General features: G+C 49.5%; 1 protein-coding gene across 3 annotated transcripts in view; it reads right to left on the reverse strand.

Moving 5' to 3' along the window:
• Positions 1-1,185: 1,185 nt before the first annotated feature.
• Positions 1,186-20,020, reverse strand: part of runx3 (RUNX family transcription factor 3) — a 58,159-nt gene continuing 39,324 nt past the window's right edge. For 2 of the 3 annotated variants that reach the window (XM_062523014.1, XM_062523013.1), the window contains 3 exons: positions 18,683-18,832; positions 10,612-10,686; positions 1,186-4,752 (listed from right to left, as the gene is read on the reverse strand). In XM_062523014.1, coding sequence (XP_062378998.1) covers positions 4,223-4,752; positions 10,612-10,686; positions 18,683-18,832 — 755 coding nt within the window. In that variant the 3' untranslated portion in view covers positions 1,186-4,222. The remainder of the gene's footprint in view (positions 4,753-10,611; positions 10,687-18,682; positions 18,833-20,020) is intronic. The other variant, XM_062523015.1, reaches the window with a different exon arrangement.

The following is a 20,020-nucleotide window of genomic DNA, read 5'->3' on the forward strand; positions in this document are numbered from 1 at the left end:
GCGCCAATGATGAGAGGAGTCTGAAAGATGGATGAAAAGAGAAAAGAGAGAGGGAGAGGGAGATAACGACAGAGGGATAGAAGATGGAAGAAACGCTAGAACAGTGTCAGATTTAGGGAACTAATTTGAACTTGAGGGGAATGGCTGAGTGGGAATGGGAGAATCTGTTTTATAGGAATGGGGGGGAATCAATACATCTGTGGATTTTGAAATTCCGAAAACAGTTAACAACAAAGCAATGACTAAAGCCCAATTTAAACACCTCATAACTGCGCTTCGGAATGCTGTGGCTGGAATGTCCAGTGTCGTCGTGCCAACTCGGTTGGTCACCACGGGCACCCTCCCCATCACTCCTCAGAAATATGAAATAGTTTGGAATGGAAAAACAAACAGAATGGTGGAAAAATGGGATGCTGGATGCTTTCTTCCCTCTCCCCACGTATTTTAACAAGTGACAACTTGCTGACACGGGTTGAGTGGACGTGGTGGGCTTGGTGTCAGATTCCAGGGGCAAGTTTTTATGGACGTCGGGGCTTGCCGCCGCCATGTGTTGACAGCTGTGTCGTCCCCACCAGCGGCAGCGATGTGGCACAGTGGAATTAATAGGAGGCGCGCGGATTATTTAAACAGCAGGTGTACGGAGCCCCGCTGATTTGCTGACTAGAAGCTTGAAATTGTAATTTAGGAGGGAAAAGAATAACTGGCTCCAGATCAGTTTGGAAGTGTCCGTTTGTACATATTCTTCCCGCCAACTTTGTTTTAACTGATGGCAACCCAAGGGAGATGTTTTATAATCAGTTTGCCATCGCTGCTCAATACTTGTCATTGCCGTAACCACATTAGTCCATGGTACTAGGATTTTTACAATATTACATTTCCAAAACCCAGCAAAGCTGTCCTATTTAATTTCCATGAAAAGGGAAGAGAATTCTTTGTCATCAGTTTAGTTCATTTTCAAGCAAACACAGACCATTTCACTGCTTATGCTGCACGGCTTGGTGTGTTTATGCCAGAATATGGAGTGAACACAGGCAGCGTCAAGTCTGATAAACATTTAACAGGGAACTCAGTCTGGAGAGTAAATGCTTAGGCTAAAGTTAAATAAATAAAGGAGTTAATGTGCTGCCATTGGCAATGTGTGAGTTACTCGTATGGGAAGAGACAAAGCACATAGAAGGCAAGTAGTACAAGCAGAAATTTGTGAGTTTTTTTTAATTAAAATGCATCAAAACAAAACTACATTATTTGCACATAACATAAGCATTGACAAAATTACAATGTGAATTGGATGAAAGGGAGGACATGTTCTTTCAGAAGAATCCATTTGTGCTTTATTGTCCCAGGTGTGATACAGTTAGAATCTAGTTGTGCTTCTTGTCCTCATAAGCTAAGCTTCACAGAATGCCATGTTGGAACCAAGACGTCTCCTAACTCAGACCTGTTGCATCTCAGCAAGCATCTAATGTTTACCAGGAAAGTTTCAATAGAAAATAAATAATTACACCCAACCTTTGGATCTATTGTCGTGCAACATGGCCTTTGACATGGCTTCTCCATTTGCCTTCACTTCATTACAGCACAGATGGCAAAAGTACAAGCACAGTAAGTGATTGTCACAAAGCACAAGTCTTATAATCCCTATTAAATAAGATTGTTTCCACCTGATGGATTGGGAGAAATTGTGGATGATCTGATGGCAAACCGCTAAGAAAGTTTGATTGTCTCTGCGCTTAACTCGTAGACTTTTCTCATATTTACTATGTACACAGTGATTTAGGAGTGGGAACTAGAGCCGCTTCTTGTTTGAGCTTCACTCATGATGGATGTCCTGTGACTGTGGTTCTCCTGAAGGACACCTGCGCCCACCTCCCCTGTCGTCCTATCCCAGGGCCCGCGCCCTTCCCTCTGGCAGGCCTGTAACACATGAGCCCTGCATGGCTTCATGTCCCGAGTGCTGCTCTCCCTCTCTCCCTCAGAGCCTCTCATCTGCTCATCAGTTACAGCATGGCCCTCTTCGCCCCCTGCCATTAGTTATGTGCAAACTACAATGGGGTAAAAGGGGCTAATCAGCCTCAATAAAGGCATCAAAGGGCCCAACAAATCAAAAGCAGACAGAGGCACCTTTGGGCCCCTGCAGTGGGCAGGCGTTGGGCCAGAGGGTTGCCCACAGGCACCCGGCTGCGTGTAAGCAGATATGTGTCTCTACATAATACCCTACTCCTCAGATACACACATTAACACACACACACACACACACACACACACACACACACACATACACACACACACACACACACACACACACACACACCAAACACACACTCTCTCTCTCTCTCTCACTGTGTGCTATCTTCAGTCCTTTGCCACCCCTACCCCCCAGGCACAGGGATCAGGTGTGTTGGATCATCAGCATGGGAAAGGCATCAGGAGTGATGGAGGGGGGGGGGGGCTGTTCCCATTCACACCTGGAGTGCATTTAGTCCCTGTGCATGTGTGTCACTTGTCCACTTTATCCTTCCCATTGTGGTGATTTGCTACTTTTTTTCCAATACAACCAATTATCGTCTGGAGTTTCAAAAGCTCCAATGGGCGGCTTTTGGAAAATAATAAAAAGGGGATGGGGATGTATGTGCTGTGAGCTACCTTTGAACAGCGATGTGTGATTTTCGTGAGATAGCGTCGGCCAACAAGGCCGGGGCAGTCAATGCAGGACTCTTGAACACGAAGGACAGGAAAGCGTGGTCAGTTTTGCATCATCCCACAATGTGGCTGCTTTCTATTAAGAGAAGCAAGGTCAGGGCATGGTGCTAGGATTTCTGGGAAGTTTGTGGTTATACACTTAGGCTTGGCTAGCGAAGAAAGCTTGGAAAATGCTATTTTGTGGTTCACAATGACCTATTTTTTTTTCTTTTTTTGTTAAATAACACTTTTAGTGCATCAAAGCTAAATCAGAAAATAACATTACATTAAAAAAAATGTTTTTTTTATAATTTAAAGTAATATATTACAGTAGCAAAACTTTATATTAAACGAAAATAAAGAAAAAAGGAGAAAAAAGTAAATTAGGAAAGAATGACCCAGAAACACACAGGAACACAATAATTGGCTCAAATAAATAAAAAAAAATCCCACATTATTCAGTTGAAAAAAAAAAAACATGACAAATAGTCGAACTTGTGATACCGAAACAGAGCAAATCAAATCTGACAGAAAAATGTTGATTATTAATATCCTTGGGCCATAAATTCTCCATACTTCTGGGGAAAATCCACAAAGGCTACACTCTTTCTCTCAGGTTCTTAAATACTTAGGAGTGTCTACTTAACCCGTCTTATAAAAGTGGCCGCGCTCTTATAATATTCTTATGTTACATATTACTGTGCTGCATGTGGGACAAGAACAAAACCATCCCCGCTGACTAAGATACAGAAAACTGTGTGCTGTTACCGATGTGTGTGCGATCTTAATTTCAAATGCATTGCAAGCAATCTGATCTGCTGTCTATGGACTGCTGGCATTCAGGATAGGAGAAGAGGCATTATCCTGGAGAGACATGTTATTCCCCTTACATCAAAACAGGTACAGAACATTGGCATGGAGACAACAGTTCCATTTCATGTGACAGATCAATGGCTCCTCCACCGCAGCTGAAGTAACACAGTCAATGTACAAGGACAAGGTAATTGTTCTGCTGCGAGGATCCTGGAAGGCAAAGCATTTTGGGAGATGCAGTCTTTGGTTATTTGTTTTTTCAAGACATCTCAAAAGAGTTGTGGATATATTACTATAGCTGTTACTCGCACCGTCTCCATCTATGTACAGTTTCTCTTTCTTTTACTGTGGCTGTCCAAGCGAGTCAATGCTCTTTGGTCAAGAGGAGAGTCAGAAAGTTTTTTTTTTTTTCCAAAGGACATAATGAGTATTTGAAACAACTCAGAATGCAAATGAATTGTTCCATCAGATACTTTGAACCGACACAAAAAAAAGCAGAGTGGGGAAGGCTAAGAGACAAACTGACACACAAAACATGCAGCAATTTTTTTTGGTTGCTTTTTTTCTTTCAAACATTTACATAATCTAACTTCTGCGTTCAAACTCATTTCTCCACTCCTCCCTCAACTATCACTTAATCTCTCTCTCTCTTTTTCTTCACCTCCTCTTCCTCCTTTCTTCTCTTCTCTTCATCCTCTCTTCGTCCGAGGCTTGCTCCAGACCCGGTCCCTCAGTAGGGCCTCCACACGGACTCGTCCATGCGGCCCGAGGCGGTCATGGCGGTGGGCGAGTTGCTGTGGCTGCCGTCGGCGTCCACGCCGTCGTTCTGGCTGCTCAGGCTGGGGTTGCCCATCAGGCTACCGCTGCCGCTGCCCGCCGACGCCCCGGTGCAGGAGCTCAGCATGCGGGTGGGCGAGCGCTCGCCGGCCCCCGCGCCCGACACGCCGCCGCTGCCCGCGCCGCCCGCCGGCACCATGGAGAACTGGTAGGAGCCCGAGCCGGTGCCGTAGTACAGGTGGTACGGCGAGGAGTTGGCCTGGAAGTGGGAGCTCTGGTTCTGGTTGCCCGGGTAGGGCGGCGGCAGGTAGGTGTGGTAGCGGGCCGACGACATGCCCGTGACGCTCAGCCCGCCGATGGCCGTGCTGGACGGGTTGGCCGAGTAGGTGAAGGCCCCGGGGTAGTGGACGTGGGGGTCAGGGAAGCGGGGCAGGGGGGACAGGGAGGCCGGGAAGGACCTCTGAGGGAACAGCTCGGTGGTGCCTGACAGAAAACAAACAGATAGGCACAAAAAGAAACATTAGCATAATCGCTAACAGTAGTGCACACCAGCTGAAGAGAAGCTAAGCACAATGCTACAGAGTTTGTAGGAATGTTCCCGCATGAGAATCTGAAATAAATTATACAGAAATAAATCTTACAATGAAATACATGACATATAATATATATTTACATTTTCAAACAGAAACACACACATCACTCTTTGATCCACAGACTTTGATCGAAGTCTGTGCTGACAACACACTGAGAGAAGAAAACACTTTGTTTTCTGTCAAGCTCACACAACAATACATCAGGCACAACGAAAACATGTGCCATAGACTTGTATAAGATGGTGGGAGGTGTGGGAATCGTTAAAAATGTTGCAATACTGAAATGCTCACATCAGGCATCAAATCTGGCAAGGAGGCTACAGACAATAGTATATTACAAACTGATGACAAGTTTGGCTGATGAATGTGAAAGTTGATAACAGGAAGTCAGGAAAAGCTATAAGCCTGTGGGTTCAACACCGAAAAAAAACAACTCTGATCTTCTGTGTAACATAAGGACAGGGCTGTAACATAAAGACAGGATCTGAAACAGACAACTGTCAGCTATTAATCGCTTATACCAGACATCCTGACAAACTAGTCTGAGCAACATACTTTCACCCTATGGAAGCTGAAGAGCCAGCCTGGTCTGCACACATAGCTCACTGTAAACATTGATAGTGCAGTTGGCAGCATGCGCTCCTTCAATCATAAATCATACCGGTTGTGTGTGTGTGTGTGTGTGTGTGTTTGTGTGAGGGAAGTGTGAATAGACATTATTAGTCTACCTGTCTGGGTAACTGTTCATTAAATCATCCTTGGGACAGATAGCACTAAGATCTTGTGAGATCTCTCACACTCGGCATTCCAGCGCTCCGTATTCTCACAGGGAGCAAACAAGGTGAGGCCAGGCGCCCCAGGGGCCATGCAGGAGGAACATGCTCCAACCTGGAGCCTAGTGATGTTTAACCATCAACCCAGTAATGAGTTACAGTTTTATCACTTCCATAGAACTGCTAACGCAAACAGCCCGCCCATGCCAAAGTGCTGACTAACCGCTGTGGGATGCTAAACACTGTATTTATCATGTGCTGCTAAATATGCAGCTTTAAGTGCCCATCTAGCACGGGGGTATTGGGAAACTGCTCTCTGCTGACCCCTTGCTGAAGTCTGCAGGAACTGCAGGGAGTGTATTGTCCAGAGGGCCAGTGATCACAAGATTGCTGAGCGGAGATGATGGCGTTATGAAACTCAACGTCAGCAGCTACGGAGATCTTCAAGTTCATGTTTGGAGCTTCCATCTGATGTCTGTGCGCCCAAGACTGACAACAGCGAAAAGGTTTTTTTTGGCTCCTCCTCTCCTAAGAATCTGCACATTGGTGCTTGTGGACTAATCATCACATGAGAGATTCTTCTACCACTGAGTTTCACCATCTCTGTCTCACTCGCTTACTCATCTCTCTGTCTCGTTCTTTCTGTTTCACTCTCTCTCTCTCTCTCTCTCTCTCTTTATCTATCTATCTGTCTGGTGAGCTTAGGAATGAGAGTGTGGTGAAGTAACAGGTAATTGAGGTCTGGACCTGGTTTGGATTTCATGTCCTGTGCGTCAATGACCAGACATGGGTCAACATGCGAGCAGGTGTGATGCGAATCTCTGCACCTGTGGGCTGTATGCCATCACACACACACACCATCACGCACACACACACACACACACACTAACAATGACAACACAAACATATGTACACACATACTCACACATAAGCGCAAACACACATACACACACACACACAGACATACACACATACCCAGACACAGACACACACAGACACAGACACACACACACACGCACACCTTTACACCTGTCTGTGACATATTTAGCTTGTTTGCCTGCCTGCTGACTCCAGTGGGACAGGAGAGGAGTCGTGCCCACGCTCTCCCAGAGGATGCTGGGAAGGCGGAGGGCAGAGCAGGAGAGCGGGAGAGGAGAGGGGAAGAAAGAGAGGGCTGTATTTGTGTGAAAGCAAGCGCTCGCATGCCACCGCCCCGAGGGGTGGAGGATGCCGAACTTGCGTGCCACAGCCTCGTTGAAACGTCTGGAGAACTGGGTCCGTTTTCAGGCGCGCAGAGAAGGGGGGAAAAAAAGCCAGTTCCTTTGCAATTTCCACGGCTGCTGTTTTCCTTTTTCTCCAGAACATTTTCTACAGTTGAAATTCTCCTCTTTCTTTTTTGAAAGTAAAGGGAGGAGTGAGTTGTAGTGAAAGAATGAAAGAGAGAGAGAGGGATAGAGAGAGGAAAGGGGGGGTGCGCTCGGCTTTTTTTTTCTGTTTCCAGAGTCTAGCAGGCACTAGAGCGGGGGGCTCGTATCTGATTTCACGCAAGGAAAATCTGAGCTTTCAGCTGCTGTTGATTCGGGAAAAGAGGAGTCGGCTCTGCTAATTCCTCGCGGACTCCCGGAAAGCTCCCGCTCGCTCTCCCTGCCCTCCGCCAGCAGAATGTGGGCGCACCGCCAGGACAGGGGGGGGGGGGGGGTCTGGAGGGTGTGAGAGTAAGTGTGTGTGTGTGTGTGTGTGTGGAGGGGGGGGGGATTCACTGGCTGAGGTGACACTAAGTAGCACCTCGCCCGAGACCCATTCAGCCGAGCTGTCCGACTCCATTATGGACAGTGAGTGGACACTGGAGGCGGCATCGTGGGAGGTGCAGCGGCACTGCTCTTAGACCGAGCGGAGGGGCCAAGTGGACCATGGCAACCACAGCCTGGCACACGCCAGCAGAGGATCCGTGAGCGCCACAGACACTAGCTGGCAAACCCTCGCCGGCTGTCTGAAATCCACCCGGTGCACTTTTTCTCTCCTCTAAACGGTCTTGAAGGAACTCTCTCTAACCTCCTTTGTTCCTGTTAGGTGTAGGCCAGAATGCTGAGCTTGTGGTAAAATACACACACACGCACGCACACACACACACACACACTTAGGCAGTCATACACACACACATTCATACACACACACATGATCCCCATTAGGCTCAGCTGAAATGTGTTGACTCGGCTGTAGGGACGGCAGAGAGGGGACGGACCCCAGAGGGCAAGCTGGCACGACCCACCGTCTCGGATGTTCCCTCTCTCTCCCCCCTTTCTCTCTCTCTTTTTCTTTCTCCTTCTCTCATTCATTCTCTCGCTCTCTCTCTCTCTCTCCCTCTCACTCATTCTCTCGCTCTCTTTTTCTTTCTGTCTCACTCAGTTTCTTTCTTCCTCAGTGGCAGACTCACACCGTTTCTCACTTTTCTCCTGAGTTTTTACTCTTTTGTTCCTTCTCTTCTTTCGTTCTTTCTTTCTCTTTCTCTCTCTCTCCTTTTCTCTAGCTCACTTAGAGGATGTCTGAGTGTTCTGGGATTTTTATAGAGGACATAGCGTTCTGGAGTCATAACTGGCAAAGTGTGTGAATCTGTGGTTGACTGTGGTTGTGTGTGTGTGTGTGCGTGCGCGTGCGTATATGTGTGTGTGTGTGTATGAATATGTATTTTCACACATCTAGAATACACCGACTCCTATACACACGTTGGCCTGTACCTGCATACTTCTCGGTGTGTGTTCTCACCTGAGTGGCTTGTTGGCTTTGCCCAGAAGTCCACTAGTCTACACTGAAGCGTGTAACCCCGATCCGCGCGGAGGTTAGCCTCATTTGCCTACACTAGAAACTGCCTTCGGTTGCTCGCGCTGGGGCGAGGCCCGGGGGTGTGTGTGTGTGCAGAGGGGGGGGGGGGGGGGGGGGCTGCCCTGCCCAGACCACCCATGCAAATGCTGGCTCTCACCTGTGAAGTGTGTTTACACGACCCCAATGCAAACCGGGCCGGGGGCCTTGATGGCTCCCAGCTGTGGCGTGGTGTCCCAGGCAAATGAGGCGGTGTGGCCGAGAGTGGGGACGCTAAAGGAGCGCAGAGACGCTCCACGACGCTCAACAAAAGACACGACTACACAGGGGCTGCCCACTTCCACTCAGCGCACAGGTATTTGTGTTTGCCCTGATGGATGTATACCTGTCTCCTGTGTGCGTTGTTTACTCATGTTTACTCTTTTCTTCTCCCGATCACCTCCTCCACGCCGCCCTGCAGTGCTGCTGCCGCTGCAGCGAGGCCAGAGGGCCGGCGAGGCTCAGACAGAGATGGAGCGCTCGATGGAAATGACGGGCCTCCCGCAAGCCAAAGAATCGGAGACTCAAATGAACACAAATGAAGGCCGCGTGTTTGTGCAGGCGCCCAGGGCTCCCGCCACCACGGCCCCATGTAGCATGCAAATCCCCCCCCCCCCATCTTACTGAGAGTGATACGCATGGATATGAGGTATAAAACAACAGGCATGACTCAGGATGACACTCCGCAGCTCACGCAGGTGCGTCCAGGCCCAGACGGATGATCACACAGGTGAGCGCAGGAGGTGACCTAAACATGACGGCTGAGCGCTCTTCGCCTCAGAAGACTAGATAACACTAAATGAGATGATTCAGGCTGTGTTGAATTACCAACATTCCTTCACTTCTTTTTTCACCCCCCTCCTCCTCCTCGTCTGTATTACACAAACACACATTAATGCAATGTCTGTCAAATCCTGGCCCTGCGCCAGACACTTGTGTTTGTGTACGCATGTGTTTGCGTGTGTGTGTGTGAGTGAGTAGGTGTAAGAGAGTGTGTGTGTGTGTGTGTGTGTGTATGTTTGTTTGTGTGTGTGTGTGTGTGTGTGTGTGTGTGTGTCAGTGTGTGTGTGTGTGTGTGTGTGTGTGTATACGAGTGTGTGTGTGTGTGTGTGTGTGTGTGTGTGTGTGTGTGTGTGTGTGTGTGTGTGTGTGTGTGTGTGTGTGTGTGTTATTGAAACAGCTCTGTAGGGCCAGGTGACTCTCGCTGGCCTCCACGTCCATGGCTGCTCTCTCTAGTAAATATCCTGCTTGGCAGTTATGCAATCGCGTGAAACGAAAACACCCCATTCCTCTCTCAGGAAAGCCACTGCCGAGCGCAAGAGTCACAGATCCTTTGCGAAAACTCCAACTCACGCATGTGTCTGTTCACAAGGCCATTAATCATCTAGCGGGCAGACACATGAAGAGAGGGAGAGAGAGAGAGAGAAGGGCAATGAAAGAGTGGAATTTTTAATTAGTCAGTCCCAGCATGCCACCCACGGTGCCACACGCAAATGTCCGTGTGATGAAGAGGACGAGGAGGGAATGGCATGGGCGGGGAGGGTGGCCGTGATTCAGCGCGCGTTGGCGCGCCGCCAGTGTTGGCGGGAAAGCGGTGGCCATATTGCCACGGGGCGTGCAAGGGATGCCAGCTGGGCGAGGGCGGAGCAGAGTGGGCGTCGGAGGAATGCGCCGGCAACAGCGGTGCCCGCGGCCACAACCCCAGCGCCTCAGAAGAGACGCCAAGGCCAAAACTCACAGCGCCGAGAGAGCCATGGGAGAGAGCCACGGTGCACTGGCACACAGCAGCCTCCCTACGAGTCCTCCTCTCTCTCCTCACCTCACCAGATCACCCCTACAGCAACACACACCTTTCCCATCCGCCGCTAACTTCACTGAGCATATCAGCTACGGCTGGCTTCCTCAAAAAGAAATCATCTAATACATTTTGAAGTACTCACTGATGCCTGATTCCACATTTTAATCAGTAGATTCACATCTTGATGCCTGATTCTACATCATAATGAACAGAATAACGTAGTCCTGTATCTTGTTGTATATCATGGTGTGTGTGTGTGTGTGTGTGTATACTGGGTGTTTGTGTGCGTGTGTGTGAGGTAGCGTTGCGGCCGATGTCTCACCTGTCCAGCGGAGGTCCTCCTCCACCTTGCAGGGCTTCATGCCTCCTGAGGGGTCCATCTGCTCTGACCACAGCGCTGCACGAGAGGAACACAGACACAAACAAACGATCACTGATCCGGCCTGACACAAACAAACGATCACTGATCAGGCACAGACACAATCAAACGATCACTGATCAGGCCTGACACATGCCCTGTCCTTCACTGCACTCCAGCCTCTCTTTGTGGGGACTTGCAACTGCCGCGCTCCACTTCAAAGCTTTACGGCCTTGGCCGCAGGGTGCAATTGGCAGATTGATTAACACATTTGACTGAGTCAGAAATGCCCCTGGGCTTTTCAACCTGCTCCATGCAAACTACTGATGACAAACAATTCAGGAATTTCACATCGCTCACACTTTTATTCTGATATGTTTTGTCTTGCCAGCAGACGTTTGTTTTGGGGAGTGACGCGGATCGATTGTGACACACGTAACACGTACCCGTACACAAATACAAACACAAGCGCACACACACACACACACACACGTTTCCACATGTATGGCAGGCTCAGTGCGTCACAGTGGTCATGTTGATGCCCCATCATGCTGCTGTGTTTGGGGGAAGGTCGCACATTCCTGGTGTTATTGGCATCACGTTCTACACGGCACATACCTACGCCGCATTCCTGCCGCACCGTCAGGGGGGACCTGGCGCGCTCGCGTGTGTGCGGCGTCTTTGAAACTTTCCACTGGTCTGATGAGAACGGTTTGATGTTGGGAAACAAGGGCCATAAATTAAGTGTGTTGGGACACACCTGTGAACCTGTCTCCCAGTCTATTTTGTTATTTGTCATTTTGTCTTCATGTCACATGTTTACGTGCATGTGTTTGTTTGTGTGTGTGTGTGTGTGTGTGTGTGTGTCTGTTTGTGTCTGTGCATGTGTGTGTGTGTGTGTGTGCGTGAGAAAAAGTCTGTGTTGTGTTCCAGATATGAAAGGCTTTCTGGGATTCCGCCTTAAGTGCTTCCAAAAACACCAGACCCTTGCATGGCCGATGTTTGAGAGGAGCATTGTGTGGAGCTGGAGGCTGCTGACAGGGCTGACTCAGCACAAGGGGCACAGAAAGAGAGAGAGAGAGGGAGGGAGAGAGAGAGAGGGATAGAGAGAGAGAGAGGGAGAGAGAGAGATGGAGAGAGGAAGAGAGAGGGGGGTTAAGAACGATAGGTGTATATAAAGAAAAAGGGGGAGGGAGAGAGAGAGAGAGAGAGGGGGGGGGGCTAAGAACGATAGGTGTATATATAGAGAGAGGGGGAGGGAGAGCACTACTCTTTGCATGTCCTGTACATATGGTTTTGGCAACCAAAAGTGGCTTGCTCATGCCAATGTAGCACTGTAGGTTTGATCTGATTTGATCTGACAGACAGAGTGAGGCAGAGAGAGAGAGGGAGAAGGAAAGGAGGAAGAAAGAGAATGTGAGATGGAGAGAGGGAGAGAGAGGGAGAGAGAGAGAGGGGGGGGGGGCGGGGGGCGGCATAGAAGTCTTACTGGCCTGTGATGTGATGAACAGAGAGCTGAGGAGATATTTTGGGGCTTTTAGGTTTGCATGTGACTGTGTGTGTGTGTGTGTGATAGGATGCCAGTTGGTCTAAGGGGTAAAGTAAAAGTGAAAAAAGTGGTGTGTGTGGGAGCGTGTGGGACTCTGCTTCACACTCAACGGCCACACCGCAGGGATGTGCCAATTTGACATGCAAATAGTGGCTGTTTGCTCTGGGTCGGAGATGGCTTAGTTGTTACAAGCCAACCATCACGTACCGTCAAACACTGTGGGAATCCAAGCCACTACTGCACCCACAGGCACATCGACCTTAAGCCCTCACACACACACACACACACACACACACACACACACACACACACACACACACACACACACACACACACACACACACAGATGCAGGCACACACAGACACACAGGCACACAAACACACACATAGACACCACTCTGCAAACACTGCGCTATATAAAGATACACAAAATTGAGCACACTTGCACCCGTCAACACTAAATCCATACACTATCTCGATCCCTCTCTCTCTCTCTCTCTCTCATACACACACACACATCAAGCACGGCTGTAAGCGTCTGTGTTCCCTCAATGGCTCTGCCCTGCTTCCTCGAGCAGGCTCTCTCGCGCACCTCTCTCCACAATGGCAAATTCTTACACATAAATGGGCTTATTCACCAGTGGCACACTGCAGCTGCCGCCATTCCTTCAAGAAAATAAACATTTCCTTCAAATATTTTGATTGGCCGGGGGACAACGTCAATAGCGGCGCTACAGATTACTGCTGTTATTAAGAGCGTCCCGTCAGGGGCGGGGCTAAATGGATAAAAAAAAAAAGATAAAAATGAAAATAAAAGAAAGAAAACAGAAATATTAATGTTGTGTGGCGGGTTCAGATGCGCTTGAATGGCTGCATTAGCACACGTCAGCTGATGAAGCAAGCATCACACACAGATTAGGCTAACGGGGCTGGATGCTAGCGGACACAAATAAACAGGCCTTGGCCTTGTGAACTACAGCGCCGGCCGGGGAGATGAAAGGGCTGCGGAGCCAAGATGGCGGCCGCGTCTGCAAAGGGGTGCGCTACGCGCCCACCATAATGAAGCATGTCATTGAGACACTCTGAATGCCGGGCCTTGTGCCGGCTTCCTGTTTCGCTCTGGCCTTGGGCGTCGACAGAGAGCAAGCGAGAGAAAGAGAGAGAGAGAGAGAGAGAGAGAGAGAAAGAGGGAGAGAGAGAGAGAGAGAGAGGGAGAGGGGGGTGGGGGGGAGGGAGTGTTTAGGTGCCGGAAGAAGGGATCACAGCCACCATTTAGCTTATACGGGACATTTGATATGTCTTATGCACTCCCGCTTAAAACATTAGTAAAAAGAAACATGAAGGTCAAAAAACACCCTTCCAGCCCTGCTTCAGGGCCCACGCCTCTCAGCCCCTCCTCTCCTTTCCTCTCCCCTCCACTCCTCTCACCTCCTCTGCTTTCCTCTCTCCTCTTTTCTCTTCTCTCCTCCTCCTCTCTTTTCTTGGTGGAGCTCTATCATTGGCTGTGTTTGTCACATCTCTCATTACAGATCTCACTGAACTATCTATCATCTCATTCCACATACAGTGTAAATACACCCGCCCAGTGTATTCATATTTGTTCTTATGGTGATCATTTCAGATGATACTTTTTTGGAGAGATCTGTTTGCACCTCAGATGGATTGCGGTGGCTGCGGTGAGCGAGGAGAGGAACTCGGCGAGACCCACACTTCCCATATGCTGTCGGCTTTCGCCAGAACGACGCAACTCAAACTCCACCCTTGTCAGCATTAGAGGGACACCATCATCCTGAATGGGTCCTCTTATCTCTGATCGTTCGTCTTTTTTTTTTTTTATGCGGAAACCCTACTCGAATAAGCGAAAGCGAATCCACTCCGAGCGCATCTGTCAGACAATAGCGTCCGTTCTGCGGTCCGCCAGACGGGAAAGCCAAGCGAGTCCGGGAGAGGAGCGCGAGGACTCCTGACTCTGCCTCCGTGGGGACCTGTGTCCTGAGCAGTAGTCAGGCGTCCCACACTCAGCCCATTGTGCACTAAGCTTGTTCCCCCTGCTCCTGCAGCGGCGCTATGCTTGTACTGTACATACTTAATGGGCTCCTTATGGCCACTGGGAAGCCTCTGATGGCGCTGGTATCAGAGGAGGGGTGGGAGGGCCGAGAGGGGTGGATGGTCTTACCCAAACAACACGGCCCCCCTCTTGAGAAGCAGGAAGTTGACGGCTGCTGCGCTCTGATTCACTGCGAGGCGACTACAGAGATCGCTGCATACAATGTGTTTTGATAAAGCCAGGGAAACTGCTGGAGGCCCCGCAGCCATTCTTGTGGTGCTGCACTGTTGTCAGTGGGAAATACCACAGCTTTGTTTCAGTCTGCTAAAGCTGAGCGCTCGGCTTGGGGTTTGGGGTCTACTGGGGATCCACTGGAGTCTGTGGGCTGTGGTGACCCCTTCCTCAAACTCCCACACACACTGGCGGCTGCCTGCAGTTCACGAGGTAAGACGCGGCGGTGGAGCTCTGGATTTTACGAGGTATTACCCCCCCTCTCTCCCCTGCACCACCCCACCCAACCCAGCCCCACGACGCGCTCTGCCAGGAGCTTGTTTGATCATTGGCTGTCATCACTCAACCAGGAGCCGGGAGCCATCCACAATGCCCACACACGCACACACACACACACGCACACAGACACAGACACACACACACACACACACGCAGACGAGTGTGCACGCACACACGCATTATACAGGGGTTTTAGGGCCCTCATCAAAGCGCTGAGCACTTGACTGAATGGCAAGGCGGGTAATGCCAGCATCTGATATCTTACCTTTTGGCGAGGAACACAAAGGTGTTGGAACCGAGCAGCTCGTAAGACGATACAGCCTTTGAACGCACCATGGCCTGATTGGGCAGATAATATCGCCTTTGTCTTGGGGTTGCTGTTTTTTTTTGCACGGGGTAGACGAGTGGAAGATAAAACATCTGGATACGTCTGGCGGGGCGGCGAACGCAGCACACACGCGGCCGGGAAATGAGCTCGGCCTTTTGTCTGCCTTTTTACAAAACGTCCGGCGGAGGGGAGAGGCTACAGCCCATGGGCCTGAGTCAATGGGGGTCTGTGAAATGGAGTCCCCACTCCCCCCACACCCCGCCGTCCTTTCCTTCAGTGCCCTTAAAACTAGTCTTATGGAATGCAGACGTCGCTTTCTGGGTGCCTCTGCCACGCTTAAGGAAGCCGACAACATTCTCCGCATATCACTGCCGAAGGAGGAGGGAACGAAAACGAAAAAAAAAAAAACACACACACACCTACACAGACATACAGACACACACCTGACTTTGGAAAAGCCAGAATAACAATTTAAACCCACTTGTCTGAGTGTTGGATTTGCTCGACTTGCACAGACAAAACCACACACAGATATGGGCGCTCCCTCTCTCTCTCCCTCCCTCCCTCCCTCCCTCTCTCTCTCTTCCCCCCCCCCTCTCTCTCGCTTGGCGGGTGTGTGTGGCGGTGGCCCAGTGCAAAACAGGTAGGGAGTGTGTGGAGCGGCGCCTGCCAGCGCAGAGCAGCGCTGAGAAATCCTGTTGCTGCACGCCTCCTAATGAGCTCTTAATTACTCCGTCTGTCTGGCCCACGAGCGTAGTACGCAGCGCTGGCACGTCATGTGTGTGTGTGTGTGTGTGTGTGTGTGTGTGTGTGTGTGTGTGTGTGTGTGTGTGTGTGTGTGTGTGTGTGTGTGTGTGTGTCTGTGTGTGTGTGTGTGTGTGTGTGTGTGTGTGTGTGTGTGTGTGTGTGCGTGTTTGTGTGTGTGTGGGGGCGTTTGTGTGTGTGTCTGGCTGGCTGTCTCTCTGGGCTGGGTGTGTTTGTGCGTGTAACCACGGTCATGCATCTATGCGTATGAGAATGTGTGTGATAATGTGTGCCGTGTGTTGTGTCTTTCTGCAAATCTAGGGCAGTGCTCTGCAGTCGTGTCAGCACATTTCCTGATGTAATTTCGCATCGCACACAAGCAAGCCGATCGCTTACTGGACGATGCACCTTGCTGGTGACAAAAGACCTACACGTTGTGTCAAGAACATTTCTTTCAACAGAGCCGTCTAATTGCAACGTGTTGAAGGCTTATGAATCTAACAAAGCCCTGTTCAGAGTGCAGGAGACTGGAGGTGTGTGGCATGTGTTTACGTGTAAACAGAGGCGTATGTTGGCTAAATGTGACCTGTGATGAAGAGACTATTTCTGCTGGAGCCGAAATGGCAGCCACCGAGTCATACAATTGTGCTATTTATAAAGGCAGATGCCAGGCACATTGTGTCACATAGAAATCTGATGAGGAGGGTGGGTGGCTGGGTAGGGGGTTAGGAGAGCAGGGAACTGCTGTCTCTCTTGTTTCTATTCAATTATTTTGCTGATGATTGTAGGGAAGTTTCTGTGACACTTACATTACACATTGAAAAATGTGCTAGAGGTAAGGACATACCTCTCCCTCCTCCCAAACACACGCTTACTCATACACAGACTGTAATGTATCCACACACACACACACACACACACACACATACACACAGACTGCCGGCGGCAGAAACAGGCGCTCTTAATGTGTTGTGTCTGTGCTAGGAGTGTGTGTTGCAATGGTGGCTGCCTTTGAGCTGTGACAGCCCTATAAAAGGCTAATTCCTCTCCAAATCCCCCTGCAGCTATGGATATAGCGACTGGGGCGGGAGACAGACACAGAGACAGAGACAGAGAGGGGAGCAGCTTCAGCAGACCCACTCAGCCCTGCGGCTCAAGCCCTTCGCAGGCACACACGCACACTACAGCGCAGAGCCATCCAGGCGCTCGGGAGGCATCCAGCCACCGGGAACACTTTTGCAAGATCGCTGCGAGATCTGACAGCCATGATCGCAGCGCTACTTCTTTCTCTTTTTCTTTCTCACTCTATCTCTGTTTATTCTCTCTCTGCATACACACACACACACAGACACACACACACACACACACACACACACACACACAGACACAATTATGTATCACCTATTGCATTGCCCCGACCCCACCCATGAGAACCACTGAGTGGGTGGAATGGTTTGGTGTGTCTTGGTGTGAAATGAGTATTTGTGTGTGCGCGAGAACGAGAGAGCAAGAGAGAGAGAGACATAGCGATCGAGAGCGAGAGAGAGAACATAGGTGTGGAGTTGTCGCAGACCTCTCTTCACGGTTCCAGGCTCAGAGAGACGCATGTGTCGAGCGCACGTCGACATGAAAGCCTTGTTTCTCATGAGAGCGACTTTCCTCCCTCATGCACACACCAACACCTCCCACCCTTACGCTTGCAGTTAGGCAGACTGTAGTCTTTACCTCATTATCTGCAATCAGCGCACAAACACAAACACAAACACTCGTGCTGGTTGAGGTGAGCCTGGGTTTGGCTTTGGCCATGATGTGGGTGCAGATGTGTAGTGTGGTTGAGAGATGCCTGAGGTCGGCATGGCAGAGGCAATTGAGCTTTGGCAACGCTGACCAGCCTCTACCTGACCCTGTCCAGTAATGGTCCCACCTACTCAGGGCACTCAGGGACAGATATACTGATCCACATCCACACACACACACACACACACACACACACATGCACACATTTACACAAACACACACACAGACAGACAAAGACGCTTATGTACAAAAATAGACACACACACAAAAAAAGAAAAGTCAAAAACGTGTGGGCACACACAAACGTAGACACACACACATTCCTCCAGCAATTCCTAATCAAGCCCCTCTACCTGCTTGAGCCTGTTGCTGAGCTAAAGCATACACTTGGCAGCCCTCAGAAGCCCTTTGTTTGTCAGACTCGTCTCAGCCCTGCTCTAAAGGCTCTGAGAGGGATAAGCAGGGCTGTCTGCTCTACGCCCAACCAAGGGCTGCACATACTGTACTGTAGGCCCAGCTCAGGGCACGGCTGCCAGCCTGCCACTCCACCATGGACATCTGTCCTGCTGCTTTGCTTACCTTCAATCTGTTCCCAGACCAGTCGCATTGCAAACATATGATAGATGCATGCTGTTTTTACAAGTGGTAATTCAAAAGAGTGGGTGAGAAGGGGGAGTTGTGGTTGCATGGAGTGGCATAAAAACATCTTTGGGGGCATATGGTAGTGAGCTCTGATTGGAGGATGTATGTGTTGGAAGACTCTTTGTTCTTCCCTGATCAATTTAGAGGAAGTGAAAACATGGCGGTGTGGCTTGGATTCTTAATACCTTTCAGTTTGTCAGTTTGCGTGGTTCCATCAGTTCATGCATGTATAAATGCTCTTGTGTGGTTGTGATGTGTGTATGTGTGTGTAAACGTGTGTGTGGCTCTGTCTGAGGTTATATATAAAATTGTGTAATTGGTTTTCATTTAGGTAGGATCATGTGTCATATACTGTGTTTCTTTAGGCGTGTGTGTGCATTTATGGGCCTATGGAGAGGTACGTGTGTGTCTCTCCTACCTCCAAGCTGGGAAGTGGATGAAGTGAAGTGGCCCTGGTGGGTTTGACGGTTGCCATTGTTGGTCATCCTGAGTCTCTGGAAGCGCTCAATCTCACTCATGCGGTCTGTGAAGGGCATCTTCTGAGGATCCTCCATTTTCACTCTGTGACCTGCAGGCAGAGAGAAATTCACGCTTTGGAATCACGTGGCTCTGCCATCTTCCATCACACCCACCCGCCCACATACACACACACACACACACACACACACACACACACACACACACACACACACGCGCTCACATACACACACACAGATTTCGTCTGTGCAGAAGTACATGTGTTGCAAGTATGAAATAATTTCATACAACATTGCCGGGTAACAGCAGAAGCACGAGACTTGGGAAAGCATGTGGTAAGACACGGAGGAAACAGGAACCACGAGGAGAACTATACCATGTCATGAGAGGCCTTACGTGGGTCAATAAGTACTCAGCTCTCAGTTCTCCCCCTCCTCTCTCTTAGTGAATCTGCAGTTCTAGCTCACTACATCCCTGCATTTCCCTGCTTCCAAAGCAGCCCCAATGACTCAGGATTTCTTGTGCCCTCCAAAAAATGCCAGCATTAAGGTTGGAACCACAACCACAGAATGGAAAGTACTGTTCCTCAAAAAGACTTGGACCAACGGCGGACCCAAAATAAGAATCAAGGAGCTGCAAAAGTAAAATGGTGGCTTGTTTGAAAGGTGCTACTAACTGTTAGGCGGCTTTGCAGTGCAGAGTCTTTCAGCAGGGTAACTACCTCATGTTGGAACTGACTCTTTGCTGTGTTTGCAAAGGCTTTGCATGACTGGGTGGTGGACCTGCACCCAAAACAGACTCTCAGAAAATCTTTGTGCGTACACCTATTTTTGAAAGAAGTTATATAACTTTAGCACATTAAGTTTGTGCTGCCTCTTGCTCTGTATGTGTGTGTGTGTGTGTGTGTGTGTGTGTGTGTGTGTGTGTGTGTGTGTGTGTGTCTGTGTGTGTGTGTGTGTGTGTGCATAACTGTGTGTGTGAATGGTGTGCGCAAAGTTTTTGTTTTCTTTTTCTTTTGGAAGGGAAGCACGCAAATACTAGTTGCAAGACTGTAGAAGTGAGAGTGGGTGTGGTTGTGTTTATGTGTGCTATACTGTATGTATGTGTATGCACATGCACAGGACAATAGCGCTCTATCGCTACACTCCTTTGCTGCTATAAAAGTATCATGCAAGTGCAACACACACAGCCTAATGGCCCCCATCATGAGAGAGAGAGAACACGTACAGTCAGACAAGCTGTGGAATTGCAAAGTAGTCTGGTCAGGTCAAACAGATTG

This window comes from Sardina pilchardus, chromosome 20 (assembly GCF_963854185.1).
Source record: "Sardina pilchardus chromosome 20, fSarPil1.1, whole genome shotgun sequence".
NCBI classification, from domain to species: domain Eukaryota; kingdom Metazoa; phylum Chordata; class Actinopteri; order Clupeiformes; family Clupeidae; genus Sardina; species Sardina pilchardus.